The sequence below is a fragment of the Symphalangus syndactylus genome, chromosome 17 (assembly GCF_028878055.3).
Source record: "Symphalangus syndactylus isolate Jambi chromosome 17, NHGRI_mSymSyn1-v2.1_pri, whole genome shotgun sequence".
NCBI classification, from domain to species: domain Eukaryota; kingdom Metazoa; phylum Chordata; class Mammalia; order Primates; family Hylobatidae; genus Symphalangus; species Symphalangus syndactylus.
The window spans coordinates 10,788,137-10,812,444 of record NC_072439.2 but is presented as its reverse complement, the minus strand read 5'-3'; the positions used below and the strand labels follow the sequence as shown (position 1 = coordinate 10,812,444).

Here is a 24,308-nt window from a genome sequence, read left to right as displayed (position 1 = left end):
TGTGGGCTGTGGGTCCACCTGTGAGCTGTGGGTTCAGGCTTTCGTGAGCTGTCGGTCCTCCTGATGGCACCTGGGAATGCAGTTGCTGGGTTAACTGTTACTCCCCATTCACCTCTTTGAGGAGCTGCAGAACGATTCCTAGGCGGCTGCCCCGCGTCCTCAGCAGCACTTGTGGTTGTGGGTTTTTTGCGTGGAGAGGCCTCTGGGAGTGGCTGTGATTGGCTGCTGGGTTGAGTGGTGGCTGTGATTGGCTGCTGAGTTGAGTGGTGGCTGTGATTGGCTGCTGGGTTGAGCGGTGGCTGTGATTGGCTGCTGGGTTGAGCGGCTCTGTGAGTTTCCTCCCCATTGGTTGTTTTCCATTGGTGGGCGGGGTGCCTGGCAGGCGGGCCCATCGCCCCAGCCGCAGGGACCCGTGTTGTCGCCCAGCTTCCAGGAGGTGATGGGTCGTGGCAAGGGGTGTGGGCGACGGGCTGCACCAGCCTCCGCTGCTGCTGGTGCCTGGTCGCGGGGCCCCAGTGGGGCTGGCGCATGGCCTCAGGGTCTAGAACAGAGTGAGCCCGAGGGGACGGAGCCCACAGGGTTTGAGGGCCCCCTGGTCCCACCCTCCCCTCAGAGCCCTGGCGGGGGTCCTACAAGCCCAGAACTGTCCCGACCCCTCCGGCCCAGCCACGGGCTCCCCTGGCCTCTCGGGGCGGTTTCCTTCTTTCCCAGGGCCCCTGGCCACGGGGCCGGGCCCTTCCTCCCCTCACAGAGGAGGAGCCGTGGCCACCTGCGCGGTCTCGGCCTCGGTCTCCTGGGAAATGCAGCCTCTGCCGCGTCAGTTGCTGAGTACAGGCAGATGGGGCCCGTCTTCTCCCCAGCCCGGCCGTCCTCCCATCCCCTCTGGCCCTGGGGCCTCCCCGGCTCCTCCAAAGACACCGAGAATGGCCGCCTGCGGCTCAGTGTGAGGCCCCATCAGGTGTCTGCCCCGCGGTGTCTGGGCCCCTGTGATGCTCCAGGGTGCTCACAGTGCCGGCAAGAGTGTGGCGGCCGTCGGGTTCGCGGCCCGGGGTTGCCCCAGCAAGTGTATCATTGACACTTGGTTTTCTACCAAAGCAAGAACGTTCTTTTCCCAGGACGTTACCGCTTGTTCCTGCGCTGCTGTGCCAAGGGGGCTGAGGCCGGGCCTGGCCAGAGCCTAGAGAGGAGGGGCCCAGGCTCAGCTCTCCCTCCGCCAGCCCCAGGTCAGGGGAGGCCACAGGGCCCGCTGAACCCCCTGGGCACGGACAGCAGGGAAAGAGCAGGGAGGGGACTTTGCTTCGGCGACAGGGGCTTCTCGGGGACCTCAGCCTGCAGAGGTGGGGTGGGGAGAGCCCTAGGGGGGCGCAGCAGGGCCTGAGGTGCGATCGGCATGGGTGGGGTGCTGGGTGAAGGGAGGCCGTCCTGGCCTCAGTTTCCCTGCCTGTGGTTTGGGGGCACCAGGAACAGCAGCTGGTCCCCGTGGAACGGAACTCAGCTCCCTGCAGTCTGGGGAGACCGAGGCCCATGCCCACCTGGGCACTCTGCTCGTCCCCCGGGTGCCCCAAAGGGGGCCGGTCCTGCAGCGGGGCACGGGTGGGGGTGCGTGTTGACAGCGCCTGTGGCAGATCCGCCCCGTACAGTAATTCTCCTCGCGCTGCCAGTAATTGCCCTGACTTACGGGGCCGGCATCATTTCCTGAAAGTCATCCCCGGCCTTAGAGGAAGTAGGCGCCGGCGGCGGTGACTAAACCGACATGCAAATGCAGCCGGGCGGAGAGCCACCCCCGTCCGCCCCGGCCGATCCAATGCTGGGGCTGCTGCCACGGTCATGAGGGAGCCGCTCCCCGGCAGCGCTTCCAGGGGGACCCCTGGCCCCCCGAGCTCCGGGACCATGTCCCAGCTGCAGTTCTGGCTGCAGTTCGAAGCTCTGAACAAGGTAACACTACCTTCCCGGGGCGGGCGAGGCCCTCGGGGGCAGGGGTCTGGGAGGTGGGACCCCCATTCAGGATGGCCCGGCCACCTGCCGGAGCAGCCGGCATCTCATCCTAGAGTCCGAGGCCGCCAGGCTCTAAAAAATCCCCGCCCCGCCCCGTCCGTCTCTTCTGGCAGTGAGAGGGAATCTGCCGGCAGGTTCCGAGGCAGAGATTTCAGAGTTCGGGCTGGGAGCGGCGCCCTGTGCGTAGGCTGGGGGACCCGAGCGGAGTGGGGGGGGGTCGGGCTCAGCCCCGCCCGACGGGGGCCCTCAGTGACAGTGGCAGTGGCTGTTGGGAGGGCTGCGTCCCCCTCCTTCTGCCCCTGGGGTAGGGCCCAGAGCTGTGGCTTTCTTCTGGAGAAGCCTCAGGTGGAGGGGCTCTGGGTGTCTTATGGGGCTCTCGTAGGGAGTGGGGGCTGGGTGGGCCTGGTCAGGGCTGGCTCTGGTGGCGCAGGCGAGCAAATCCCTGTGGCTCTGTGGCTCCCCATGGGTCCTGGAGCACAGGGCGGCGGCAGCACATCAGGTCTGGAGTCAGGTCTGGAGTTGGCTGTCCAGGGCAGGAGGAGCTGTGTCTGCTGCTTTTGAAGGGGGCAGAGCCAGGTCCTGCCAGCTCCCCGCCTCAGCCCAGGGCTCCTGAAATGCTACAGAGACAAGAACCAGAGCAGGCAGCCCCGGCCCTCCCTGGGGCCCCAGAACTGGGGGTGGTGGGGAGGGGTGCAAGTGTCACCCCTGGGGGGCCTTGGTGCTTGTCCTCACTGCAGACTACAGAGGGGCCCGGTTCCCTGGGGAGGCACTAGGTCCACTGAGCTGAGGCTGGAGGGTGGGTGGGGCATGTGGTGAAGGATGCAGGAGCCTGGGCCGGCCTGGAGGGGCTGTGGAGGGACACACAGGCATGGGTGGGACTTAGGCTGTCTCTGAGGTCAGCTGGTGGCTGCTAGGAGTCAAATCCAGATGTGGGCAGAGGACGGAGCCACTGTGGGGGGAGCTGGCCTGGCTCCGTTCAGCTTCCCACATGTGAACAGGGCCAGCCCTGGGAACCCCGTGTCCCTCTGTCCCTAATCGCTGAGGGCACCTGCTAGAGGTGAAGGCTTCGAGGGCTCATGTACCTGGTGGGGTGTGCTGTGCTGGGAAGGACCGGACGGGGAGCAGGGCAGGGCCTCGAGGCTGTGTTCTTGGAGCCTGAAAGCTGCAAGCACTCCGTCATTATTAGACTTTCACTTTTATTTATTTATTTTTGTGACAGGGACTTGCTCTGTCACCCAGGCTGGTGTGCAGTGGCACGATCTCGGCTCCCTGCAACGTCCGCCAACTGGGTTCAAGCAATTCTCCCACCTCAGCCTCCTGAGTAGCTGGGACTACAGGCACATGCTGCCATGCCCAGCTAAGTTTTAAACTTTCTGTAGACATGGAGTCTTGCTGTGTTGCCCAGGCTGGTCTTGAACTCCTGGGCTCAAGCGATCCTTTCACCTTGGCTCTAAAACACTAGGATTACAGGCGTGAGCCACTATGCCCTGCTTCACTTTAACTTTTTTTTTGAGATAGGGTCTCGCTGTGTCTCCCAGGCTGGCGTGCAGTGGCGCAATTATAGCTCACTGCAGCCTCGACCAACTGGGCTCAAGCGATCCTCCTGCCTCAGCCTCCTGAGTAGCAGACTTGAGCCCCCCCGCCCGACTTGACTTTAACTTTTCAAACTGTTTTAGAATGACAGAAAAGCTGCAGGGACAGTGCAGAGAGTCCCCGCGCCCCCACTCCTGGGCTCCCTGCTGTTCTGTGTCCCGTCTGTGGCTGTCACAGCTGATGAACCAACATCCATATGCCACCGTGAACTCCTGAGGCCCACGCTTTGCTTAGATTGCCTCAGTTTCCCCCATGTCCTTTCGTGCCCAGGACCCCACGTGGTGTTCAGGCATCTCCTCAGGCCCCTCTGGGCTGTGATGGTTTCTCAGAGGCCTGTGTTTCAGGCGCACTGGGCGGTCCTGGGGCTGTTCGGGTGCTGTGGATGCCCTGGAGTAGTCGGGCTGGTGTTTCCTCTGCCTGGGGCAGGAGTTTTGGGGGGAGGACCTTGGGTGGGAGGACCCTGTGGTCCTGTCTTCTTGGGCCGAGGGCACCTGGTGAGGGCGTGGGGCGGGTGTCTCTGCCTGAGGTCCCTTCCCTCTGTCCACGCTGAGCTCCGGGGAAGGACTCACTGTGTGGCCCACGCATTTGGGTTTGGGGAGCCCTCCTCCGCTCCGCCTGCGCTCCCCGCACCTCCAAGGCCTGGGCGGTTCTGGACCCGGTAGCAACTCACCCCCGCTTGGGCCTTGACCAACTCAGAAGCCCCTGACCTTGCCTGGGAAATGCTTCCACGGAGGGTCCGGGCCACAGGTCAGCGTGACCAGGCCCTCTGCAACCTGGGTGGGCAGTGTCCGGAGGGCCCTTGTGGGCCTCAGTGGGGCGAATGCTCCCCAACCCTGCCGATCGGGGCCTCCAGAGGCCCTGGGAGGTGGGGCTCCTACCCTCCTGGGGTGGGGGGCTGCACCCTACCTGGCTCTGGGCCTCAGACGGGCAGCATGGACACCTCTGTCCCGGGGGTCTCTGGGGGCAGGTTCCTGAAGGTCCCTAGTGATCAGTGCCCAGGTGCTTGGGTCTGACAGGGTGGGCAGTGGGCAAAGCTGAGCCAGGTGAGGGGGACGGAACCCACAGCTTTCAGGGAGAGACAGTGCCCCCTCGACATGCCTGGTTTTTTTCTGTTTGTTTTTCTTGAGACGGAGTCTCCCTGTGTCGCCCAGGCTGGAGTGCAATGGCACGATCTCAGCCCATTGCAACCTCTGCCTCCTGAGTTCAAGCAATTCTCCCACCTCAGCGCCCCGAGTAGCTGGGACTACGGGCATGCACCACCACACCCAGCTAATTTTTGTATTTTTAGTAGAAATGGGGTTTCGCCCTATTGTCCAGGCGAATCTTGAACTCCAGGACTCAAGCAATCTTCCACCTTGGCCTCCAAGTGCTGGGATTACATGCGTGAGACATCACATGTGGTCGGGCACAGTGGCTCACGCCTGTAATCCCGGCACTTTGGGAGGCCAAGGTGGACAGATCACCTGAGACCAGGAGTTCGAGACCAGCCTGGCTAACACGGTGAAACCCTGTCTCTACTAAAAATACAAAAATTAGCTGAGCGTGGTGGCATGTGCCTGTAATCCGAGCTACTCGAGAGGCTTAGGCAGGAGAATCGCTTGAACCTGGGACGCGGAGGTTGCAGTGAGACGAGATCACGCCATTGCATTCCAGCCCGGGCGACAGTGCAAGAATCCGTCTCAAAAAAAAAAAAAAAAAAATGAAATGATGTACATGCATCTCCTCCACTGGGCAGTGCGTGTGTATGTGTGATCCCCATGGCGAGCCCCACCTCTGGGCGTGGCACCAGGCTCACCCCAGCCCCGAGCTGCTCAGAGTTCCTGCAGCATCACTGCCCTTCAGGTGCTGCAGAAGTCGGACGCCGTCCTGCGTGGCCCTGAGGGCTGGTGTTTCTCACCCATTGCTTGTTTATTTTTTTCTTTTTTGAGACGGAGTCTTACTCTCTCGCTCTGTCACATGGTGGCTCATGCCTGTAATCTCAACACTTTTAGATGCTGGAGCAGGCGGATCACTTGAGGTCAGGAGTTCAAAACCAGGCTGGCCAACGTGGTGAAACCCCGTCGCTAGTAAAATTACAAAAAAATTAGCCGGGCATGGTGGCGCACACCTGTAACCCAGCTACTTGGGAGGATGAGGCAGGAGAATTGCTTGAACCCGGGAGGGCTGTGGTGTCTCCCACCCCGACGTGCTCCAGTGCGTGGAGGGCCGTGGTGTCTCCCGTCTCCCCCTCACCGGGCCTGGCCTTGTCTTCCAGGACTCCTCCTATTTTGAGGACTTCTCCAACATCTCCATCTTCTCCTCGTCCGTGGACTCCCTGTCGGACATCGTGGACACGCCCGACTTCCTGCCGGCCGACAGCCTCAACCAGGTGTCCACCATCTGGGATGATAACCCTGCCCCCTCCACCCACGATAAGGTCAGTGCACCTGGTGCCCCCAGCCAGCCCCGATCCACCAGCGTGGCCTCCCCAGCCCAGGACCCACAGGGTCCAACGAGGTCTCAGTCTCCCCCACTCTGCGTGCTGATGGCTGTGCCTGTCACTCTCGACGCCGTCCGTGGCCATGGATGAGGTGGTTAGGTGAGGGTCTTCTTGTGTCCTGAATAGCAGAAGGTGATGTCCAGGACATCTGTGGCTACCACATCTGGGTGGTGCTCCTGGCATGGAGTTGGGGGGGGGGCCAGGACGCTGCCCAGCACCCTGCAGTGCCCAGATCCCGCCCCATGTCCACCGCACCCGGGGAGTCCCTGGTCTAGAGAAGCACAGGGAGGTGACGGGACAGAGAAGTGTGGTCAGGGAGGGCCCCCTGGAGAGGCAGCGCCCAGCGGGCCCAGGCAACGTGGCTGTCCAGGCAGAGGAACAGCACCTGTGGTGGCATCCAGCCCCATGGTGCCCTGGGTCAGAAGTGGCTGTGTCCCCGCTAGGGGGGAGCTGAGAGGGCGAGGTTGGTGGAATCGTGTCCCAGGGTGGCGAGTTGGACATTGTCCTTGGGGGCTGAGGGGCTGGGGTTTGCCTCCAGGAAGTCCTGAAAGACCTGGGTGGGCCAGGCCTAGAGCAGGGGTTGTAGGGCAGCAGGGCCCCCAGGTTCTTCGGGCCTAGCCTCTAGCCGTGCCCCAGTGCCACGCAGTGGAGGTGTCTGGTGAGGGAGGCATGGCCGGGAGCCAGGCCTGGGGAGTCCCTTCCCCCATCCGGGCCTGTCCACGAGAGAAGCTTCTAGACTTTGGGAGCGGACGCTGGACATGTGTCTGGGGCTGAGCGCCTTCCAGTGAGGGCCCATGCCAGCCTCCCCACGCTCCCGGCACACTGCTGGGCTCACACCCATAGGCCGCTCTCCCGGGCCCTCAGGAAGGGTGCAGCCCGGGCAGCAGAACTCACAGGCTTGGGGGCCCAGGCAGGAAGCGTCAGAGAGCCCCACAGCTGCAGTGGGCAGCTCACGCTTGGTCCCTCTGGCACAAGGGCCCAGCGGAGTATTTCACCCAGGCCGGGGCCCGTGCCCTCCCAGCTAGCTCACAGGTCCTCAGCAGGGCGTGAGGAAAGAAGCCAGGGCCTGACCGGCCTGCTGTGGACGGCACGAGGGCATCTGAAACCCAATGCCCCGCCAGACCCACCGGGAATGGTGACTCAGCCTTCCAGGAACCCGCGTGGCGTCTGTTTTTTTGTGTTTTGTTAATTTAAAAAAAAAAAGGAGAGGGCAACTGAGTACAGGTTTTTAACCTTCCTGTGCCACGCTTCCACTTTCTTTGAAAACCTTTGGGAGTGTTCCTAGTGTTAGAAAACTCAGAAGCTGTGGAAGTCAGTTCATTAGCAACACTAGCCCTGTGGCTCCCACACACTGCTGAGAACCTGGCCGGGGCTCAGGCAGGCTTGGGCGGAAACCTCAGCCATCTCAGGACATTGGGGTTCAAGTGGCGGACCGGGTCTAAAAGAGATGCTCTTATTTATTTATTTATTTATTTATTGAGACAGGATCTTACTCTGTCGCCCAGGCTGGAGTGTGGTGGCGCAATCTCAGCCCATTTTAGCCTCGACCTTCTGGGCTAAAGCGATCCTCCTGCCTCAGCCTCCCGAGTAGCTGGGGCCACAGGCACACAACACCACGCCTGGCTAATTTTTGTATTTTTTGTAGAGACAGGGTTTTATCGGCCGGGCGCGGTGGCTCACGCTTGTAATCCCAGCACTTTGGGAGGCCGAGGCGGGCGGATCACGAGGTCAGGAGATCGAGACCACGGTGAAACCCTGTCTCTACTAAAAATACAAAAAATTAGCTGGGCGCGGTGGCGGGCGCCTGTAGTCCCAGCTACTCGGAGAGGCTGAGGCAGGAGAATGGCGTGAACCCGGGAGGCGGAGCTTGCAGTGAGCCGAGATTGCGCCACTGCACTCCAGCCTGGGCGACAGAGCAAGACTCCGTCTCAAAAAAAAAAAAAAAAAAAAGAGACAGGGTTTTATCATGTTGCCCAGGCTGGTCTGGAACCCTGGCCTCAAAAGATCTCGTCCATTCTGCCTCTGCCTCCCACAGTGCTGGGATTTACAGGCCTGAGCCAGGCACCCAGCCGGGATTCTCCCCTTTCCAATTCTTCACGCTCACTTTTTTTTTTTTTTTTTTTAAGACAGAGTCTCTCGCTCTTGTTGCCCAGGCTGGAGGGCAATGGTGCGATCTCAGCTCACTGCAACCTCCACCTCCCAGGTTCAAGCGATTCTCTTGCCTCCTCAGCCTCCCTAGTAGCTGAGATTACAGGCATGCACCACCATGCCCGGCTAATTTTGTATTTTTAGTAGAGACGGGGTTTCTCCATGTTGGTCAGGCTGGTCTTGAACTCCTAACCTCAGGTGATCCACCCGTCTCGGCCTCCCAAAGTGCTGGGATTTACAGGTGTGAGCCACTGTACCCTGCCCATGCTTACATTTTTTATGGCTCGTATTACCGTTAGGATTTTTGCTTTGTTTTTTTTTTTTTTTTTTTTTTTGGAGACGGAGTCTCGCTCTGTCGCCCAGGCTGGAGCACAGTGGCACAATCTCGGCTCACTGCAAGCTCCGCCTCCCGGGTTCACGCCATTCTCCTGCCTCAGCCTCCCGAGTAGCTGGGACTACAGGCGCCCGCCACTATGCCCGGCTAATTTTTTGTATTTTTAGTAGAGACGGGGTTTCACCGTGGTCTCGATCTCCTCACCTTGTGATCCGCCCGCCTCAGCCTCCCAAAGTGCTGGGATTACAAGCGTGAGCCACCGCGCCCGGCCGATTTTTGCTTTTTAAGAATGGGTATATTCCAGAATCACACAGACCCTAGTTTGGACCCTGCCATCCCCCAGCCATCTGTCCCGAGGTCCATCCTGTCTCAGTGTTGGTGTCTGGACAGTGGGCATGACGGGCCACACCACCTCCCTGACCCCCTCCTTCACAGGCTTTACATGCCCAGTCAGTTCGGAGACCCCCGGGTGGGCCACAGACTCATCCAGAGGCCCGGCACACCTGGCTGCCCAGGCCTGGGGTCAGCTGCCCGAGGACAGTGCCACTGCCCACCCTGGTGAATCTGCATGAGGCTCCGGGCAGTCCTTTTCCCCAGGGTGGGGCCGCAATGGGACGTGTCCTCTGGTCACTACAGTGGCAGGCGTCTTTGCCCCATCCCTCACAGAGGAGCTGCTGCCCTCGCGGGGCCTCAGGGACTGCACCCATAGGGGTCCTTGGAGAGTGCAGGGCTGCCCTGGGCTACCCGCCCTGTGTGCTGGGAGCCATCGGGTGAGGGACAAGGCCCAGGCCCACCCGCCCCCACTGCCTCTGTCTCCTCTTCCCCCTCGACGGGGAGCTCCCAACCCCTTGTCTCCCAGGCCCCTGAGGGCCTTCTGCACTGCATGGGGCTGGCACAGTGGTTCACTCCCGTCAGACCCCTGTCCACAGCCTTCCCGGCAGCTCCCACGGGACCAGGCTGTGCTGTCTGTCAGAACTAGCCGGGCACCTTCCTCCCCGGCACTCCAGGCAGGCACGTCGGGCATCAGTGAGAAGGCAGCCAGGTGCTGGCCAGGAGGAGCGAGCCTTAGGCCCCAGGGAGGTGCCCACTGGGGAGGCTTGGGAGGCACCAGGGTCACCCTGAGAACAGCAGGAGAGCAAGACCCAGGGCCCTGGGGAGCGAGGAAGGGGAGCAAGGACAGGGCAGTGGGGAGCCTCCCTCTGGTGGCCAGGCTGTGAGGGCCCACCAGCTGTGACCTGTCCCGTCCGGCCCGGGCCGACATCCGTGCTCCCCTTCCAGCTGTTCCAGCTCAGCAGGCCGTTTGCAGGCTTCGAGGACTTTCTGCCCTCCCACAGCACCCCACTTCTCGTCAGCTACCAGGTGAGCTGGGCCCAGCCGAAAGCTCCCTCCCCTCCCCTCTCATGGGACCTACGGAGAGGGCTCAGCACACTCATCTCCATTGTGGGGAGTGCTTGGCCGGCCTAGAAGCTGGGAGTCCCCATTTTACAGCTGAGGACACGGAGGCCCTGGGGGAGCACCTTGCTGCAGGGGCAGACAGAGCCGTCTCCCATCCCTGGGTCACTCAGCTGCCCATGGTCAGCCTGGCCCCTGCCCCTGGGGGAGCCCAGTGCCCACGGCCGCTCAGGCCTGCAGTCTCCGCTGAGCTCCCGCCACGCACGCAGGAGCAGAGTGTGCAGAGCCAGCCAGAGGAGGAGGACGAGGCTGAGGAGGAGGAGGCGGAGGAGCTAGGGCACACAGAGACCTATGCTGACTACGTGCCGTCCAAGTGTGAGTGGCCCGGCTGCACCCAGCCCTGGGACAGGTTCAAACCCTTTTGTGGGACCGAGACCCTGCAGGTGACCACCGCCCACACAGCCCACAGGGGAATGTGAAACTTCAGGGAGGGCCGGACAGCCCTGGGGACAGGTTCTACAATCCAGGCTTATACAGAACTGGGGTTCGCAGAGGGGAGAAGTGAAAAGGAACCTCAGAGGCACTGGGAGGATTTTTATGCGTTTGCCCCTCCTGCAAGCCGCTGGCCACGCCCCCAACCAACACAGCAGGCCGTGGCCACGCCCCTGAGCCAGCCAGCCCTGACCACTCCTCCACCCAGGCATTCCTGGCCACGCCCATGACCCGCCCAGCAGGTCCTGGCCACGCCCCCAAGCTGCCCCACCAGCTCTGGCCACGCCCCAGACCCGCCCAGTGGGCCGTAACCGGCCCTGGTCACCCCTTGGCCATACCCTTTACCTTGCCCTCCGTCCCTGCCCCTCCAGCCAAGATCGGGAAGCAGCACCCAGACCGCGTGGTGGAGACCAGCACACTGTCCAGCGTCCCGCCCCCAGATATCACCTACACCCTGGCCCTGCCCTCGGACAGTGGGGCCCTGTCTGCCCTGCAGCTAGAGGCCATCACCTACGCCTGCCAGGTGACTGCATGTCCCCACCCCAGCCCAGCCCGTGTCCGCGAGGCCCCTGGGGAGGGGCCGGGGCCGGCGCCCCCAGGCCCTGACGCCTGCCCTCCGGCCACAGCAACACGAGGTCCTGCTCCCCAGCGGGCAGCGCGCGGGCTTTCTCATCGGCGACGGGGCCGGCGTGGGCAAAGGCCGGACGGTGGCCGGAGTCATCCTGGAGAACCACCTGCGTGGCCGGAAGAAAGCATTGTGGTGAGGCCCTGCCTGGGGCGGGGGGCGGGGGGCGAGGGGGAAGGGTGGGCGCCCCTGACACCCCCACCCCGCAGGTTCAGCGTCTCCAACGACCTCAAGTACGACGCGGAACGCGACCTGCGGGACATCGAAGCCACGGGCATCGCGGTGCACGCGCTCAGCAAGGTAGGGGCTGTGCTCGGCAAAGTAGGGAGCAAGCTGGGGACCGTGCCCTGCAAAGTGGGGGCTGCTCAGCTGGGTGGGCCGGCAGCCAGGGCAGGCTCTGCCCAGCACCCCTACAGATAGGGAGACCCAGGTCCAGAGCCTGCTGAGCCAGGGCCCCATCCCACACCTGTTCTGTGCGTCCCCAGATCAAGTACGGCGACACGACTACCTCAGAGGGCGTCCTCTTCGCCACCTACTCCGCCCTGATTGGGGAGAGCCAGGCCGGCGGCCAGCACCGCACTCGCCTCCGGCAGATCCTGGACTGGTGCGGGGAGGCCTTCGAGGGCGTCGTATCCTGCTGGGGGCAGTTGGGAGGGGAGGGCCGGATAGGGAGTCGGAGGGGAAGGGAGGATGGAGGAGTGGGAGAGGAGGGGTGGGATTCGGGGGAGAGGAGGGCAGGATGGGGGTAGGAGGGGAGGGATGGGGCTGGGGAAGGGCTGGAGGCCACTGGAGCTCACTATCCTGGATGTGGCCACCCAGCCCCCAGCTTTGCTCAGGGTTTAGGACTCCAGATAAAAGACTTTTCTGGTCCTGGGAGGCTGGTCCTGTGGGTACCACACAAGTGACCATCATCATTCACCACAGGGCTCTGGCTTGGTTTCTTGGTTCTAATAAGTGGGATGAGTGACCATAGATGTGGTCATGATGTTTGCCATGATGCCTTGGGCAGAGGGTGGCCACTGAGCTGCTCCCCAAGGCAGGGAGGTGCCAACCCCAGCTGATAGTGTGGTGGGCACAGTTCACTCGCCAGCATCCCAGGGCTCCCGTCGGCAGGCTGCGGTTCAGAGGGGCTCCCCCACAGGAGACCCAGGACAGTTAGCAGCAAAGGCACAGCAGGGCACCCCTTGGCCAGGTTCAGCCCTGGTGCTTGGCCCTGCAGGGTGCACCTTGGGTGTTGGGGTGTTGGGAGCACAGGCTCAGATAAGGGAGGGACGTTGGCCTGCAGCATCCACTTCATGCCCAGGACATGCCATGGCTTTGCTGTTCAGTTAACGCTGAGACACAGAACATTCAGACTGGCCTGAAACAGAACGGGAGACTGCTGGTGTCTTTGGCACCCGGCTGAACAATCTATGCAACAATTTACGGAATAGTGATAACCCTGAGATCATACCTCGCTGAGCTGCTGCGTGGCGGCAGGGCCGGCTATTTAATTTGTATTCTCCCAGTTTTCCTTCCTTAGACTGCCTTCCTGGAACTTGCTTTCTTTCGTCTTAAAATATTAAGAACGTGGCCGGGTACAGTGGCTCACGCTTGTAATCCCAGCACTTTGGGAGGCTGAGGCAGGCGAATCACGAGGTCAGGAGTTTGAGACCACCTGGACAACATGGTGAAACCACGTCTCTACTAAAAATACAAAAGTTAGCTGGGCGTAGTGGCAGGCACCTGTAATCCCAGCTACCCGGGAGGCTGAGGCAGGAGAATCGCTTGAACCCGGGAGGCAGAGGTGGCAGTGAGCCGAGATTGCGCCACTGCACTCCAGCCTGGGCGACACAGTGAGACTGTGTCTCATCTAAAAAAAAAAAAAAATTAAGAGTTCCAGACCATCTTGGCCAATATGGTGAAACCCCGTCTCTACTGAAAATACAAAAATTACCCGGGCATGGTGGTGCACACTTGTAATCCCAGCTACTCAGGAGGCTGAGGCAGGAGAATCGCTTGAACCAGGGAGTCGGAGGTTGCAGTGAGTTGAGATCGCGCCACTGCGTTCCAGCCTAGTGACAGAGGGAGACTTCGTCTCAAAAAAAAAAAATTAGAATTAGGGCCAGGCACGGTGGCTCACACCTGTAATCACAGCACTTCAGCACTTTGGGAGGCTGAGGCAGGCAGATCACTTGAGGTCAGGAGTTTGAGACCGTCTGGCCAACCAAACGGCCAACCTTGTCTCTACCAAAACTACAAAAATTAGCCAGCTGTGGTAGTGGCACACACTTACAGTCCCAGCTACTTGGGAGGCTGAAGCAGGAGCATCACTTGAACCCGAGAGGCAGAGGTTGCAGTGAGCTGACATTGTGTCACTGCACTCCAGCCTGGGTGACAGAGCAAGACCTTGTCTCAAAAAAAAAAGAAAACAGGTTCCAGGTACCCTCCTCCGATGGCAACGTCCTGCCATATCATGGTTTAGGGAGCCCACCCTTCCTCGCCGGAGGCCCCATCCTCGGTGTGTGTTGTTTAGAGTCTGGGAGGAGCCATCCCAGGCCACATCGATCTAGTGGTCGTGTGGGGGCCACCCGCCCGCCCGCCCGACCCCCGTGGTAGCTGGCTGCCACTCCAACCTGGGCTTCCCTTGTGGAGTTCTCAGCCGCATGGGTGTTTGCCCCCCACCAGGAAGGTGGGGTCTCAGGTGGTCAGGACCTGAGCTCCTGGGGTCACCCCCATCCTTCAGAACACTCCTTAACCCACACGTGCCCCAGATCGTGTTCGATGAGTGTCACAAAGCCAAGAACGCTGGCTCCACCAAGATGGGCAAGGCCGTGCTAGACCTGCAGAACAAGCTGCCCCTGGCCCGCGTGGTCTACGCCAGTGCCACAGGTGGGGCAGCGCAGCTCCCACGTGACCCACCCACCAGTCTTTCTGCTCGGCTGTCCCCGCGAAGGGGTATCCCACACACGTGCTGAGCCTCCATCTGCACCTTGCTCCTCCTCGGACACTGGGGCACCTCTGCACCTGTCCCAAGGCCGCACTGGCTCTCCTCAGGCCCATGGTTCCAACCCCACGGGGCCCCTCATCGGGCGGTCCCAACTTAGTCGGCCCCTGACCCAGCCCCCGGGCCCTCCTAGGTTGGGGAGCTGACGGCAGCTTCCCCCACAGGTGCCTCTGAGCCTCGGAACATGATCTACATGAACCGCCTGGGTATCTGGGGCGAGGGCACACCCTTCCGGAACTTTGAGGAGTTCCTGCACGCCATCGAGAAGAGGTGAGTGCCTTTCCCGCCCACGTGGAGGGGCGGCGGGGGGTGGGGAGGAGGCCTCGGGCCCGTCAGCCCAAGGCCTGGCACTGCCACGTGTGCTTCCCCAGCACGCAGAGGTGCTGAATGTGGGTCGCTCATTTCACTGCCTAGGGCTGCCCTGCACTCCCAGGGAAGACAGCCCCTCAGCAGCCCTTCCTGCCCCGTCCCTGCCAGGCTCGGCTTCCAAGTGTCTCAGTGGCCGCCAGGGCTCTGCCCCTGCTGACCCTGCCCTCTCTGCAGCTGGCTCTGCCTCGCGCTCCCGAGCGGCTCCACCCCATGTGCTCTGGCCGTGCTCACGGGGGCTGTGTCCATCCGCAGGGGCGTTGGCGCCATGGAGATTGTGGCCATGGACATGAAGGTCAGCGGCATGTACATCGCGCGCCAGCTCAGCTTCTCCGGCGTCACCTTCCGCATCGAGGAGATCCCGCTGGCCCCAGCCTTCGAGCGCGTCTACAACCGTGCGGCCCTGCTGGTGAGCCTGGGTGCCTGACCCGGGGACCCCTGTGCGTTTCCCGGGTGAAATCGCGCCCCCGTGGCCTGGAAGATGCCACAGGCTTCGTCAGGTGACGGCCCACCCTGTCCTGTCGTGGGGTTTTGTTTTTGTTTTTTTTGAGACAGTCTCGCGCTGTCAGCTAGGCTGGAGTGCAGTGGTGCGATCTCAGCTCACTGCAACCTCTGCCCTCTGGGTTAAAGCTATTCTCCCCCCTCAGCCTCTTGAGTAGCTGGAACTACAGGTGCCCGCCTCCACACCCGGCTAATTTTGTGTATTTTTTGGTAGAGAACAGTGTTTCACCATGTTGACCAGGCTAGTCTCAAACTCCTGACCGCAAGTGATCCACCCGCCTCGGCCTCCCAAAGTGCTGGGATTACAGGTGTGAGCCACGTGCCCGGCCATCGCTGGGGTTTTTACGTGGCTGTGATAACGAGGGATGGGACCACACCACCGCCCCCCCTTCCCGTGGTGCCCAAGCCTTTTGCCCCCAGGTCCTGGCCCACGGCTGGTAGTTGGTAGCTGTGTTCAGCATCCACGTTGCTGTGGGCCACGTGGCTTGGTCGTTCCCTCCATATTTGGACAAGTCCTTTTTTCTCCCCCTCAAACCCAACAGCCCTGTATGTTCACTGATTTTTTTTTTTTTTTTTTTTGAGACGGGGTTTCCACTCTTATTGCCCAGGCTGGAGTGCAATGGCACGATCTTGGCTCACCACAACCTCCGTCTACTGGGTTCAAGCAATTCTCCTGCCTCAGCCTCCCGGGTAGCTGGGATTACAGGCATGTGCCACCAGCCTGGCTAATTTTATATTTTTAGTAGAGACAGGGTTTCTCCATGTTGGTCAGGCTGGTTGGTCTCGAACTCCTGACTTCAGGTGACCTGCCCGCAGCCTCCCAAAGTGCTGTGATTACAGGCGTGAGCCACCACATCCAGCCTGTTCACTGGTTTCTTTAGGTGACACAACCAGCATCTCCCGAAACTCCCAGGGCCGGGTTGCTCTCTGGGGTGGGGCCGTCTTGAGCACTTTGGGGTGTGGAGCAGCACCCCTAGCCAGAGTCCCAGCCACCCTAACCCAGCCCACCCAGTCCATGCCGGGACCAGCCCCCAGACCTGACAACCACAGCCGGCCCCAGACATGCCCAGTGCCCCCCGGATGGGATCACACCTGGGTGAGACCCTGGTCAAAAGCAACAGAGGTGTGGCTGCGAGCACCCTGTGTTCTTGGAAGGAGCTGAGCATGTTTGCCGCGGGCGCGGAGTCTGTGCCGTTTGCAGCACGGCTTCCCTACCACGAGTGTTTTGGTTTTTCAGGTTTTTACCGTATAGGTAGAGGCAGTGCCTCTTACAGTACACACCCCCAGCGCCCCCATCCTGCCCTAAATTCCACCCGGCGTGGGGATGCCTTGCCCAGGGCTGGCGGCAGGTGGGCCAGGGCCCAGGTCGGGAGCCAGGAGCCACAGCTCAGGGGCGCCGTGTCGTGTGTCATTGCAGTGGGCCGAGGCCCTGAACGTGTTCCAGCAGGCGGCCGACTGGATCGGCCTGGAGTCGCGCAAGTCCCTGTGGGGCCAGTTCTGGTCGGCACACCAGCGCTTCTTCAAGTATCTGTGCATCGCCGCCAAGGTGCACCGGCTAGTGGAGCTGGCCCGAGAGGAGCTGGCGCGAGACAAGGTGAGCAGCTGCGGCCTTTGAGGGCTGAGGGTGGCTGGGCCTGCAGGGGCGGAGGCTGCTTTTCTTCCCGGTCCTTCCTGGCCCCTCCCCAGACGTGGGCGGGGGCTGCACCCTGGTGGGCGGGAGACACCCAGATGTTAGTCTTCCAATCTGAGCCAGCCAGGGTGTCGGAACACCGGAGTGTGACCACACAGTGAGCAGCTCACCATCCCGAGACTGGCAGCCCGCAGACCCCCACCCAGCAGTGTGTGTTGTTGGGGGGGCCGGGGCCCCTCCTGGGGAGGCGAGCACAAGAGCAGAGTGAGGGATGTGGCCGTCACCCCAGGCCTGGCAGGTTCCAGCCCCACAGAGGCCCCACAGCAGGGCTGGTGGCTCACAGTCCTCTGCCATCCCACAGTGCGTGGTCATCGGGCTGCAGTCCACGGGCGAGGCGCGCACGCGGGAGGTGCTGGGGGAGAACGACGGGCACCTCAACTGCTTCGTCTCGGCCGCTGAGTAAGTGTCACGGTGGGGACGAGACTGCGGGCTTCCTGCGCTCATGGCCACCCCTCTCATTGGCCACCTGTGGCCTGACCCTGCCCCTTGGCCCCAGCAGCAGGAGGTGCTGGGGTGGGCTTTGCTGGGACCCCAGCCTCGGCCACAGAGGCCTTCACTTCTGCTCCAGGTCTAAAGCAGAGGCTTGGAGGTGGACCCCAGGCATGGTGGTCCGGGAAGGTTTGGGACATGGTCTCCAGGGGTCTCAGAAGGAGGCTTCCTGCGTCCGTGCCATTTGAACAAGGGTGCTGTGGATTTTAGGGGCTGGCCCTCGCAGCTCTCTGAAGCCCCAGCCTCTCTCTTGTTGGTTGAGAATGCCCTGGGTCACAGCAGCCCCCCTAGATCCCCACATTGCCTGGGGATTAGAGCTCCCCAATGCCTGGTATCCCTTGGCAAGGAGGCCCCAGCTACCCCCTCAGCCTACCCCCTGCCCCTGTCCTGGGAGCCATCATCATATCCGGCCACATTCCTCAGAGCGGGGGAAGCCTGGTGGGCCGAGGTGGCCCTGTGACACCAGGAGGCCAGGGGAGAGCTCACAGGCAGCCCTCAGTCCTCCCCAGCGCACTCCACACGAGACCCTCTGCGCAGGCCCGGCCCTGTCCGGGACCCCCACAGGGACCCAGGGGTGCGTCCAGCTCCTGGAGAGCAACCCCGCCTGGCCTCAGCTCCTCGTGTGAGAATAAACTCCGCGTCTCACTTTCAGAGGCGTGTTCCTGTCGCTAATTCAGAAGCACTTTCCGTCCACCAAGAGAAAGCGGGACAGAGGAGCGGGCAGCAAGCGGAAACGTAAGCCCTGCCCCCCATGGCCGCACCCACCCCTGCCCCTCTGCTTTCTCCCCGCCCCGGGGGCCGGCCGGTCGCTCCCTGCTTCCCCCACTCCGCTGTCCACTCAGCCAAATGCAGCTCCTGTCCGTGCCAGGCAGGTTCAAGGCTCCACTGCCAGTGGCAGGTCTTGCATGGACCCTGCCATGGAATGCTCAGGGAAGAGGAAGCAACGTACAGCCTGAAGGACACAGACGCGGGTGCTGAGCAAGACCTGGGGGCGGGACACAGACGCGGGTGCTGAGCGAGACTTGGGGGCGGGACACAGACGCGAGTGCAGAGCGAGACCTCTCCCACCTTCCGTTTTCAGGGTCTCCACGATCCCTTGGGGAGCCCATTGATAACCCCCAGGCTTCTGTCACAGGGAAGCCCAGAGCTGCCGGTTGAAGTCTGGTGTGTGGTCTCCCCAGGCACCCCGCGTATCCACCATACTGGCCAGGCCTGAAAGGACGTTGGATGTGGGTTTATTAATATTGTGCCCTTCGCTGGGCGTGTTGGCTCATACCTGTAATCCCAGCACTTTGGGAGGCCGAGGCGGGGGATCACCTGAGGTCAGGAGTTTAAGACCAGCCTGGCCAACATGGTGAGACCCTGTCTCTACTAAAAATACAAAAATTAGCTGGGCGTGGTGGCACATGCCTATAATCCCAGCTACTTGGGAGGCTGAGGCAGGGGAATCCCTTGAACCTGAGAGGTGGAGATTGCAGTGAGCCGAGATCACGCCATTGGACTCCAACTTGGGTGACAGAGAAAAACTCTTGTCTCAAAAAAATTAATAAAAATAAAATATTGGCCAGGCGCAGTGGGTCACGCCTGTTGTAATCCCAGCACTTTGGGAGGCTGAGGCGAGCAAATCACCAGGATTTGCTGAGGCCAGGAGTTTGAGACCATCCCAGCCAGCATGATGAAACTCCATCTCTACTAAAATAGAAAAATTAGCCAGGTATGGTGGTGCATGCTTGTAATCCCAGCTACTTAGGAGGCTGAGGCAGGAGAATTGCTTGAACCCGGGAGGTGGAGGTTGCAGTGAGCTGAGATCGCACCACTGCACTTCAGCCTGGGCAACAGAGTGAAACTCCATCTCAAAAATAAATAAGCCAGGCGTGGTGGCTCACGCCTATAATCCCAGCACTTTGGGAGGCTGAGGCAGGCGGATCACAAGGTCAGGAGATTGACACCATCCTGGCCAACATGGTGAAACCCCGTCTCTACTAAAATACAAGAAATTAGCCAGGCGTGGTGGTGCGCGCCTGTAATCCCAGCTACTCGGAAGGCTGAGGTAGGAGAATCGCTTGAACCCAGGAGGCAGAGAGTGCAGTGAGATGCCACTGCACTCCAGCCTGGCGACAGAGTAAGACTCCGTCTCAAAATAAAATAAAATAAATAAAATAAAATAAAAATATTGCCCTCTTACACCATACCCTCCTGGCTACCGGGCACAGGGTTCCCGAGAGGGCGTCCCCGGAGAACAGCTGAGCTGTTTGCCCAGAGGCAGGGGGTTCTCGGATGGACCTCCCCAGCTCGGACCACTGGCCTTGCTCTGTCCTGCTGCGTCTCCTCCACTTGCTCCTCCACCCTGTTGTGATCTGGCCCTCGATGACCCTGTCCTTCCCAGCAGGGCGACCTCGGGGACGCGGGGCCAAAGCCCCCCGGCTGGCGTGCGAGGCAGCAGGCGTCATTCGCATCAGCGACGACAGCAGCACGGAGTCGGACCCCGGCCTGGACAGTGACTTCAACTCCTCCCCTGAGTCCCTGGTGGATGACGACGTTGTCATCGTTGATGCCATCGGGCTCCCCAGTGACGACCGGGGTGAGGGCTCGCCCAGGCTGGCCAGCTACCTGTGGGTCAGGATTCCCGTCCAGGCTGAGCAGCCACCTGTGGGTCAGGATTCCAGCCTGAGGCTCCCCCGGTCTCCTGGCGGTCACCACCCACCCCAGGTTGTAGCCCTCAGTCCAGCCCACCTGAGCCCAGCTGCTGCTATGGTGCCTACTTTACAGATGGGAGAAACTGAGGCCCAGAGAGGGGAGGTCGGGTTATACCACTGGTCAGAGGCAGAGCTGGGGCTCGGGGCGGGCAGTCCCTACCCCTGTGGAGGCAGTGAGGTCGCAGTGTTTGGTCCGAGACAGGAGACTTAGTCTCGCCCCAGCTGGTCTCAGGGAAAAAAGTGCAGAAAAGCAGTCCTGGGCCACAGTGCTGGGCTTCCCTGCCACCCTGCCGTCCCTCAGGGTTGCCCCGGGCCCCTTGTCCTTGCCCTCCAGGGGCCAGCCTTGAGTTAGGTGAGCCCTAGAAGGCAGCCAACGTGTCCTGCCCTGACCCTCCACGTCCTCCCTAGGACCCCTGTGCCTCCTGCAGAGAGACCCGCATGGCCCGGGGGTCCTGGAGCGGGTGGAGCGGCTGAAGCAGGATCTGCTGGACAAAGTGCGGCGGCTGGGCCGGGAGCTGCCAGTCAACACCCTGGACGAGCTCATCGACCAGCTGGGCGGCCCCCAGCGAGTGGCGGAGGTGGGTGGGACGTAGCAGCCTGAATATGTGGTGGGTGGGGCATGGGCAGTGGGCGGGGCTTCACGCAGGCTCTGCGCAGCTCTGATGGCCCCTGCTGGTCACTCTGCGTCACCGCGGCCCTGCGAGAAGGGAGCGTTCGGGGAGCCCCGGGGCGGGAGCGTCCTGTCTAGCTCGGCCCGGGAGGCCACGACCTCCTGTGGAGGGCTTTCCGCCCCCATTCCTCTAAGCCCCATATCCCCCAGCCTGGCCTGCGCAGGCCTCTGCTTACATCACTACCTGAACGCACCCTTGAAGTACCCGGGGCCAGGACTCAAGCCCCTGGGCCTGGCTCTGCGGCCTCCTACTCCCTGCCCCCGCCCAGCTTCACTATTTTACTCCGTGGCGTCGGCTGGCTGATAATACAAGGTCTTGGACGGGCACACATCGCCTGGGTCCAGCAGTCCCACTCTCCCTTTCCCAGCACCCCCACCTCCCGTCCACAGCGGGGAGCCCACGACCACTGTAGGACATAGGGAAGCTGAGACATGGGTGGCCAGACTCCTGCGAGACCACAACGCTGACGGCCGGTTTTGTCCCTGTCTCGGCTGCAGATGACCGGCAGGAAAGGCCGCGTGGTGTCCAGGCCGGACGGGACGGTGGCCTTCGAGTCGCGGGCAGAGCAGGGTCTGTCCATCGACCATGTGAACCTCAGGGAGAAGCAGCGCTTCATGAGCGGCGAGAAGGTGAGGGGCTGCAGTGCACTGGGCGCAGCCCATGGGACCCAAGAGGCACAGAGGGGCCCAAGGGTCCCCGGGGACTGCAGACCCGCGCACTTCTGCGAGGTGTGTGTGTGCCAGGTGCGGGCGCGAGTGGCCGTGTGACGGGTAGTGTCCGCGCCGCGCAGGCCTCTCGCTGCCCCAGGACGTCCTAGTGACCTGGAGCGGGGGCCGAGCGGGTGAGAAGGCGGCGGCAGCGCTGGGGCGGGCCTTGCACCAACCGCGTCCTGGCCCCTTCTGTCCCCCCAGCTTGTGGCCATCATCTCGGAGGCCTCCAGCTCGGGTGTCTCCCTCCAAGCCGACCGCCGCGTCCAGAACCAGCGGCGCCGCGTGCACATGACCTTGGAGCTGCCGTGGAGCGCCGACCGCGCCATCCAGCAGTTCGGTGAGTCCGGCCCCGCCCCCAGCGCTGCCTGGCCCCGCCCCCAACGTGGTCTCGGCCCCGCCCCCGCCTGGCTTACACCAGCTCTGCCCCCAGGCCGCACCCACCGGTCCAACCAGGTCTCCGCGCCAGAGTATGTCTTCCTCATCTCGGAGCTGGCCGGGGAGCGCCGGTTTGCCTCCATCGTGGCCAAGCGCCTGGAGAGTCTGGTGAGCAGGTGGGGGCGGGGCTGAGAACCAGGAACAGGCCCAGGAAGGCTCTCCAAAGCTTTGTGGGGGGCTAGAGACCAGACCCCAGGTGACCAACTGATGGCCTCCCCACCCCTGGCAGGGGGCCCTGACCCATGGAGACCGCCGCGCCACGGAGTCCCGTGACCTCAGCAAGTACAACTTTGAGAACAAGGTACTGCAGGGAAGGCAGGGCTGGGGGAGGCACGGTCAGGGGTCTAGGGAGGGCTGGATCTAAGATCCTGGGGGAGGGGGTAGATGGGGGCTGGGGCACGTGAGGCTCAGGGGTCTGGAGGAGGGCCGGGTTTAGGACCCCCAGGAGGGAAGGGGGCAGCTAGGGGCTCAGGGAGGCGGCATCCAGGGATCTGGGGGAGGGCCCAGTCTAGGACCCCCGGGGAGGAGGTGGCTGAGAGCTGGGGGAGGTGGGGTGTAGGGGAGGGCAGGGTCCAGGGGCCTAGGGAAGGGTGGGATTCTGGGGAGGCAGGGGTCCAGGGAAGGCCAGCCTCCTCCCTGGGCCTCCTCCCCGACCCACCTTCTCCCCCTAGTATGGCACCCGGGCTCTGCACTGTGTCCTCACCACCATCCTGAGCCAGACTGAGAACAAAGTGCCTGTGCCCCAGGGATACCCTGGAGGAGTCCCCACCTTCTTCCGGGGTAAGCTGGGCTGGTGGGGGTCTTCCTGGGAGGGGCAGGGATTGCAGAGCACTGGGCTCCAGAGCAGCTGGGCAGCAGGCTTCGTAGGCCGGTTATGTGTTGAGGGACCCCTCCCCACACACGCACAGAGGGGGCTGTGAAAGCAAAGGGAGCCAAGGCGGCCCCCAGCACTGCTGGGTGGGTTTCCAGGGCAGCTGAGGGGCCTGGGGTTTGGGTTTACTCCCCAAGAACATGCCGTTCTCACTCCTGTCAGTCAGGCAAAAGGCTCTGCTCCTGGCTCTGGCCCCGGCCCTAGGCTGCAGCTGCTCCCCAGCCCCCCAGGGAGCTGCTGGTCTCTGGGAAAGGAGCTAGGGGCCTCGAGGGAGGGGCAGGGGTGGGAAGGCCAGCATGTGAGGCCTCTCTCCCCACAGACATGAAGCAGGGCCTGCTGTCTGTGGGCATTGGCGGCCGGGAGTCCCGGAATGGCTGCCTGGACGTGGAAAAGGGTGAGTGCCCCACACCCAGGCCCAGAGGCGCTCTCCTCTCTCCTCTCATGCAACCTTGGCCCCTGATGAGGAGCAAGGCGGGGAGGGGGATTCTCAGCGCAGCCTGAGGCTTGGCTCCCTCCCCTGCCAGACTGTTCCATCACCAAGTTCCTGAACCGCATCCTGGGGCTGGAGGTGCACAAGCAGAACGCCCTGTTCCAGTACTTCTCAGACACCTTCGACCACCTCATCGAGATGGACAAGCGGGAGGGCAAATATGACATGGGCATCTTGGGTGAGCGCGGGTGCCAGGGGGTGTGGGTGGGTACGGCGTGGGGCTCGTGGGAACGCCGTGCATCCTGGGTGGGCATGGGGCTCGTGGGAATGCCGTGCATTGTGGGTGAGCACGGGGAGGGCCTAGGTGGGCGAGGGGCTCGTGGGAACACCCGGCATCCTGGGTGGGTGCAGGGAGGGCCTAGGTGGGCGAGGGGCTCGTGGGAACACCGGGCATCCTGGGTGGGCGCAGGGAGGGCCTAGGTGGGCGAGGGGCTCGTGGGAGCGCCATGCATCCTGGGTGGGTGCAGGGAGGGCCTAGGTGGGCGAGGGGCTCGTGGGAGCGCCATGCATCCTGGGTGGGTGCAGGGAGGGCCTAGGTGGGCGAGGGGCTCGTGGGAGCGCCATGCATCCTGGGTGGGCGCAGTGAGGGCCTAGGTGGGCGAGGGGCTCGTGGGAGCGCAATGCATCCTGGGTGGGCGAGGGTACTGGGTGGGCCTGGGCGGGCGCAGGCACAGGGCTCGTGGGATCGCCGTGCAGGTCTGTGGAAGGTGCTCAGGCTGGTGCACACTGCCCACCATGCTCATCCCCAGGCTTCACGGGGCACCTGCTACATTGTTGTGAACCAAAGGCCAGCGAGCCTGTGCTTCCAGCCTCATGGGGCCAGGCCTGTCCATCAGGGCCACTTCCCTGTGTCCAGATGAGGGTCAGGGCGGGGCCACGGCTACTTCACTCATGAGCAGTGCCACACCCCACCAGGCTCCCACGATCCTCCACAGCCTGCTTGGGGTCACCCAGCACCTGAGCAGCCCCCAGGCTCCCACAGTCCCCTCACAGCCTGTTTGGGGTTACCTACAACCTGAGCGGTTGCCAGGCTGGGGCCCACGTGCACCATCTCCACGCTTGGCCAGGTCAGGCCAGGCTCCAGGACACGCTCTCCTGTGTTCTCGGGGGGTCGTCTCTAGGGTGCGCCCCGGCTACGGGACTGTCCCTGGCCCCAGCCTGCAGTCCCAGGCCCGGACACCACTCACCCTCCACCCGCCCCTCCTAGACCTTGCTCCCGGCATTGAGGAGATCTACGAGGAGAGCCAGCAGGTGTTCCTGGCTCCTGGGCACCCACAGGACGGGCAGGTGGTCTTCTACAAGGTCAGCAGGAAGCCCCACAGCCCCTCACACACCGCCCACCCCG

General features: G+C 62.5%; 1 protein-coding gene across 4 annotated transcripts in view; it reads left to right on the top strand.

Annotated features, from left to right (window-relative positions):
• The window catches only part of SBNO2 (strawberry notch homolog 2), a 69,794-nt gene that overhangs the window by 43,496 nt on the left and 1,990 nt on the right, over nt 1-24,308 (top strand). Inside the window, exons 1-24 of one of the 4 annotated variants that reach the window (XM_055248260.2) lie at nt 1,726-1,935; nt 5,843-6,004; nt 9,828-9,908; nt 10,211-10,316; nt 10,805-10,956; nt 11,060-11,193; nt 11,268-11,358; nt 11,544-11,687; nt 13,812-13,929; nt 14,209-14,314; nt 14,666-14,819; nt 16,329-16,505; nt 16,903-17,000; nt 17,743-17,825; nt 19,480-19,671; nt 20,195-20,364; nt 20,955-21,086; nt 21,369-21,504; nt 21,598-21,710; nt 21,832-21,903; nt 22,274-22,382; nt 22,793-22,867; nt 22,998-23,141; nt 24,171-24,265. In XM_055248260.2, coding sequence (XP_055104235.1) covers nt 1,828-1,935; nt 5,843-6,004; nt 9,828-9,908; nt 10,211-10,316; nt 10,805-10,956; nt 11,060-11,193; nt 11,268-11,358; nt 11,544-11,687; nt 13,812-13,929; nt 14,209-14,314; nt 14,666-14,819; nt 16,329-16,505; nt 16,903-17,000; nt 17,743-17,825; nt 19,480-19,671; nt 20,195-20,364; nt 20,955-21,086; nt 21,369-21,504; nt 21,598-21,710; nt 21,832-21,903; nt 22,274-22,382; nt 22,793-22,867; nt 22,998-23,141; nt 24,171-24,265 — 2,952 coding nt within the window. In that variant the 5' untranslated portion in view covers nt 1,726-1,827. Of the gene's footprint in view, nt 1-1,725; nt 1,936-5,842; nt 6,005-9,827; nt 9,909-10,210; nt 10,317-10,804; nt 10,957-11,059; nt 11,194-11,267; nt 11,359-11,543; nt 11,688-13,811; nt 13,930-14,208; nt 14,315-14,665; nt 14,820-16,328; nt 16,506-16,902; nt 17,001-17,742; nt 17,826-19,476; nt 19,672-20,194; nt 20,365-20,954; nt 21,087-21,368; nt 21,505-21,597; nt 21,711-21,831; nt 21,904-22,273; nt 22,383-22,792; nt 22,868-22,997; nt 23,142-24,170; nt 24,266-24,308 lie in introns of those variants that run through there. The other 3 variants (XM_063620597.1, XM_055248259.2, XM_055248258.2) reach the window with 3 other exon arrangements.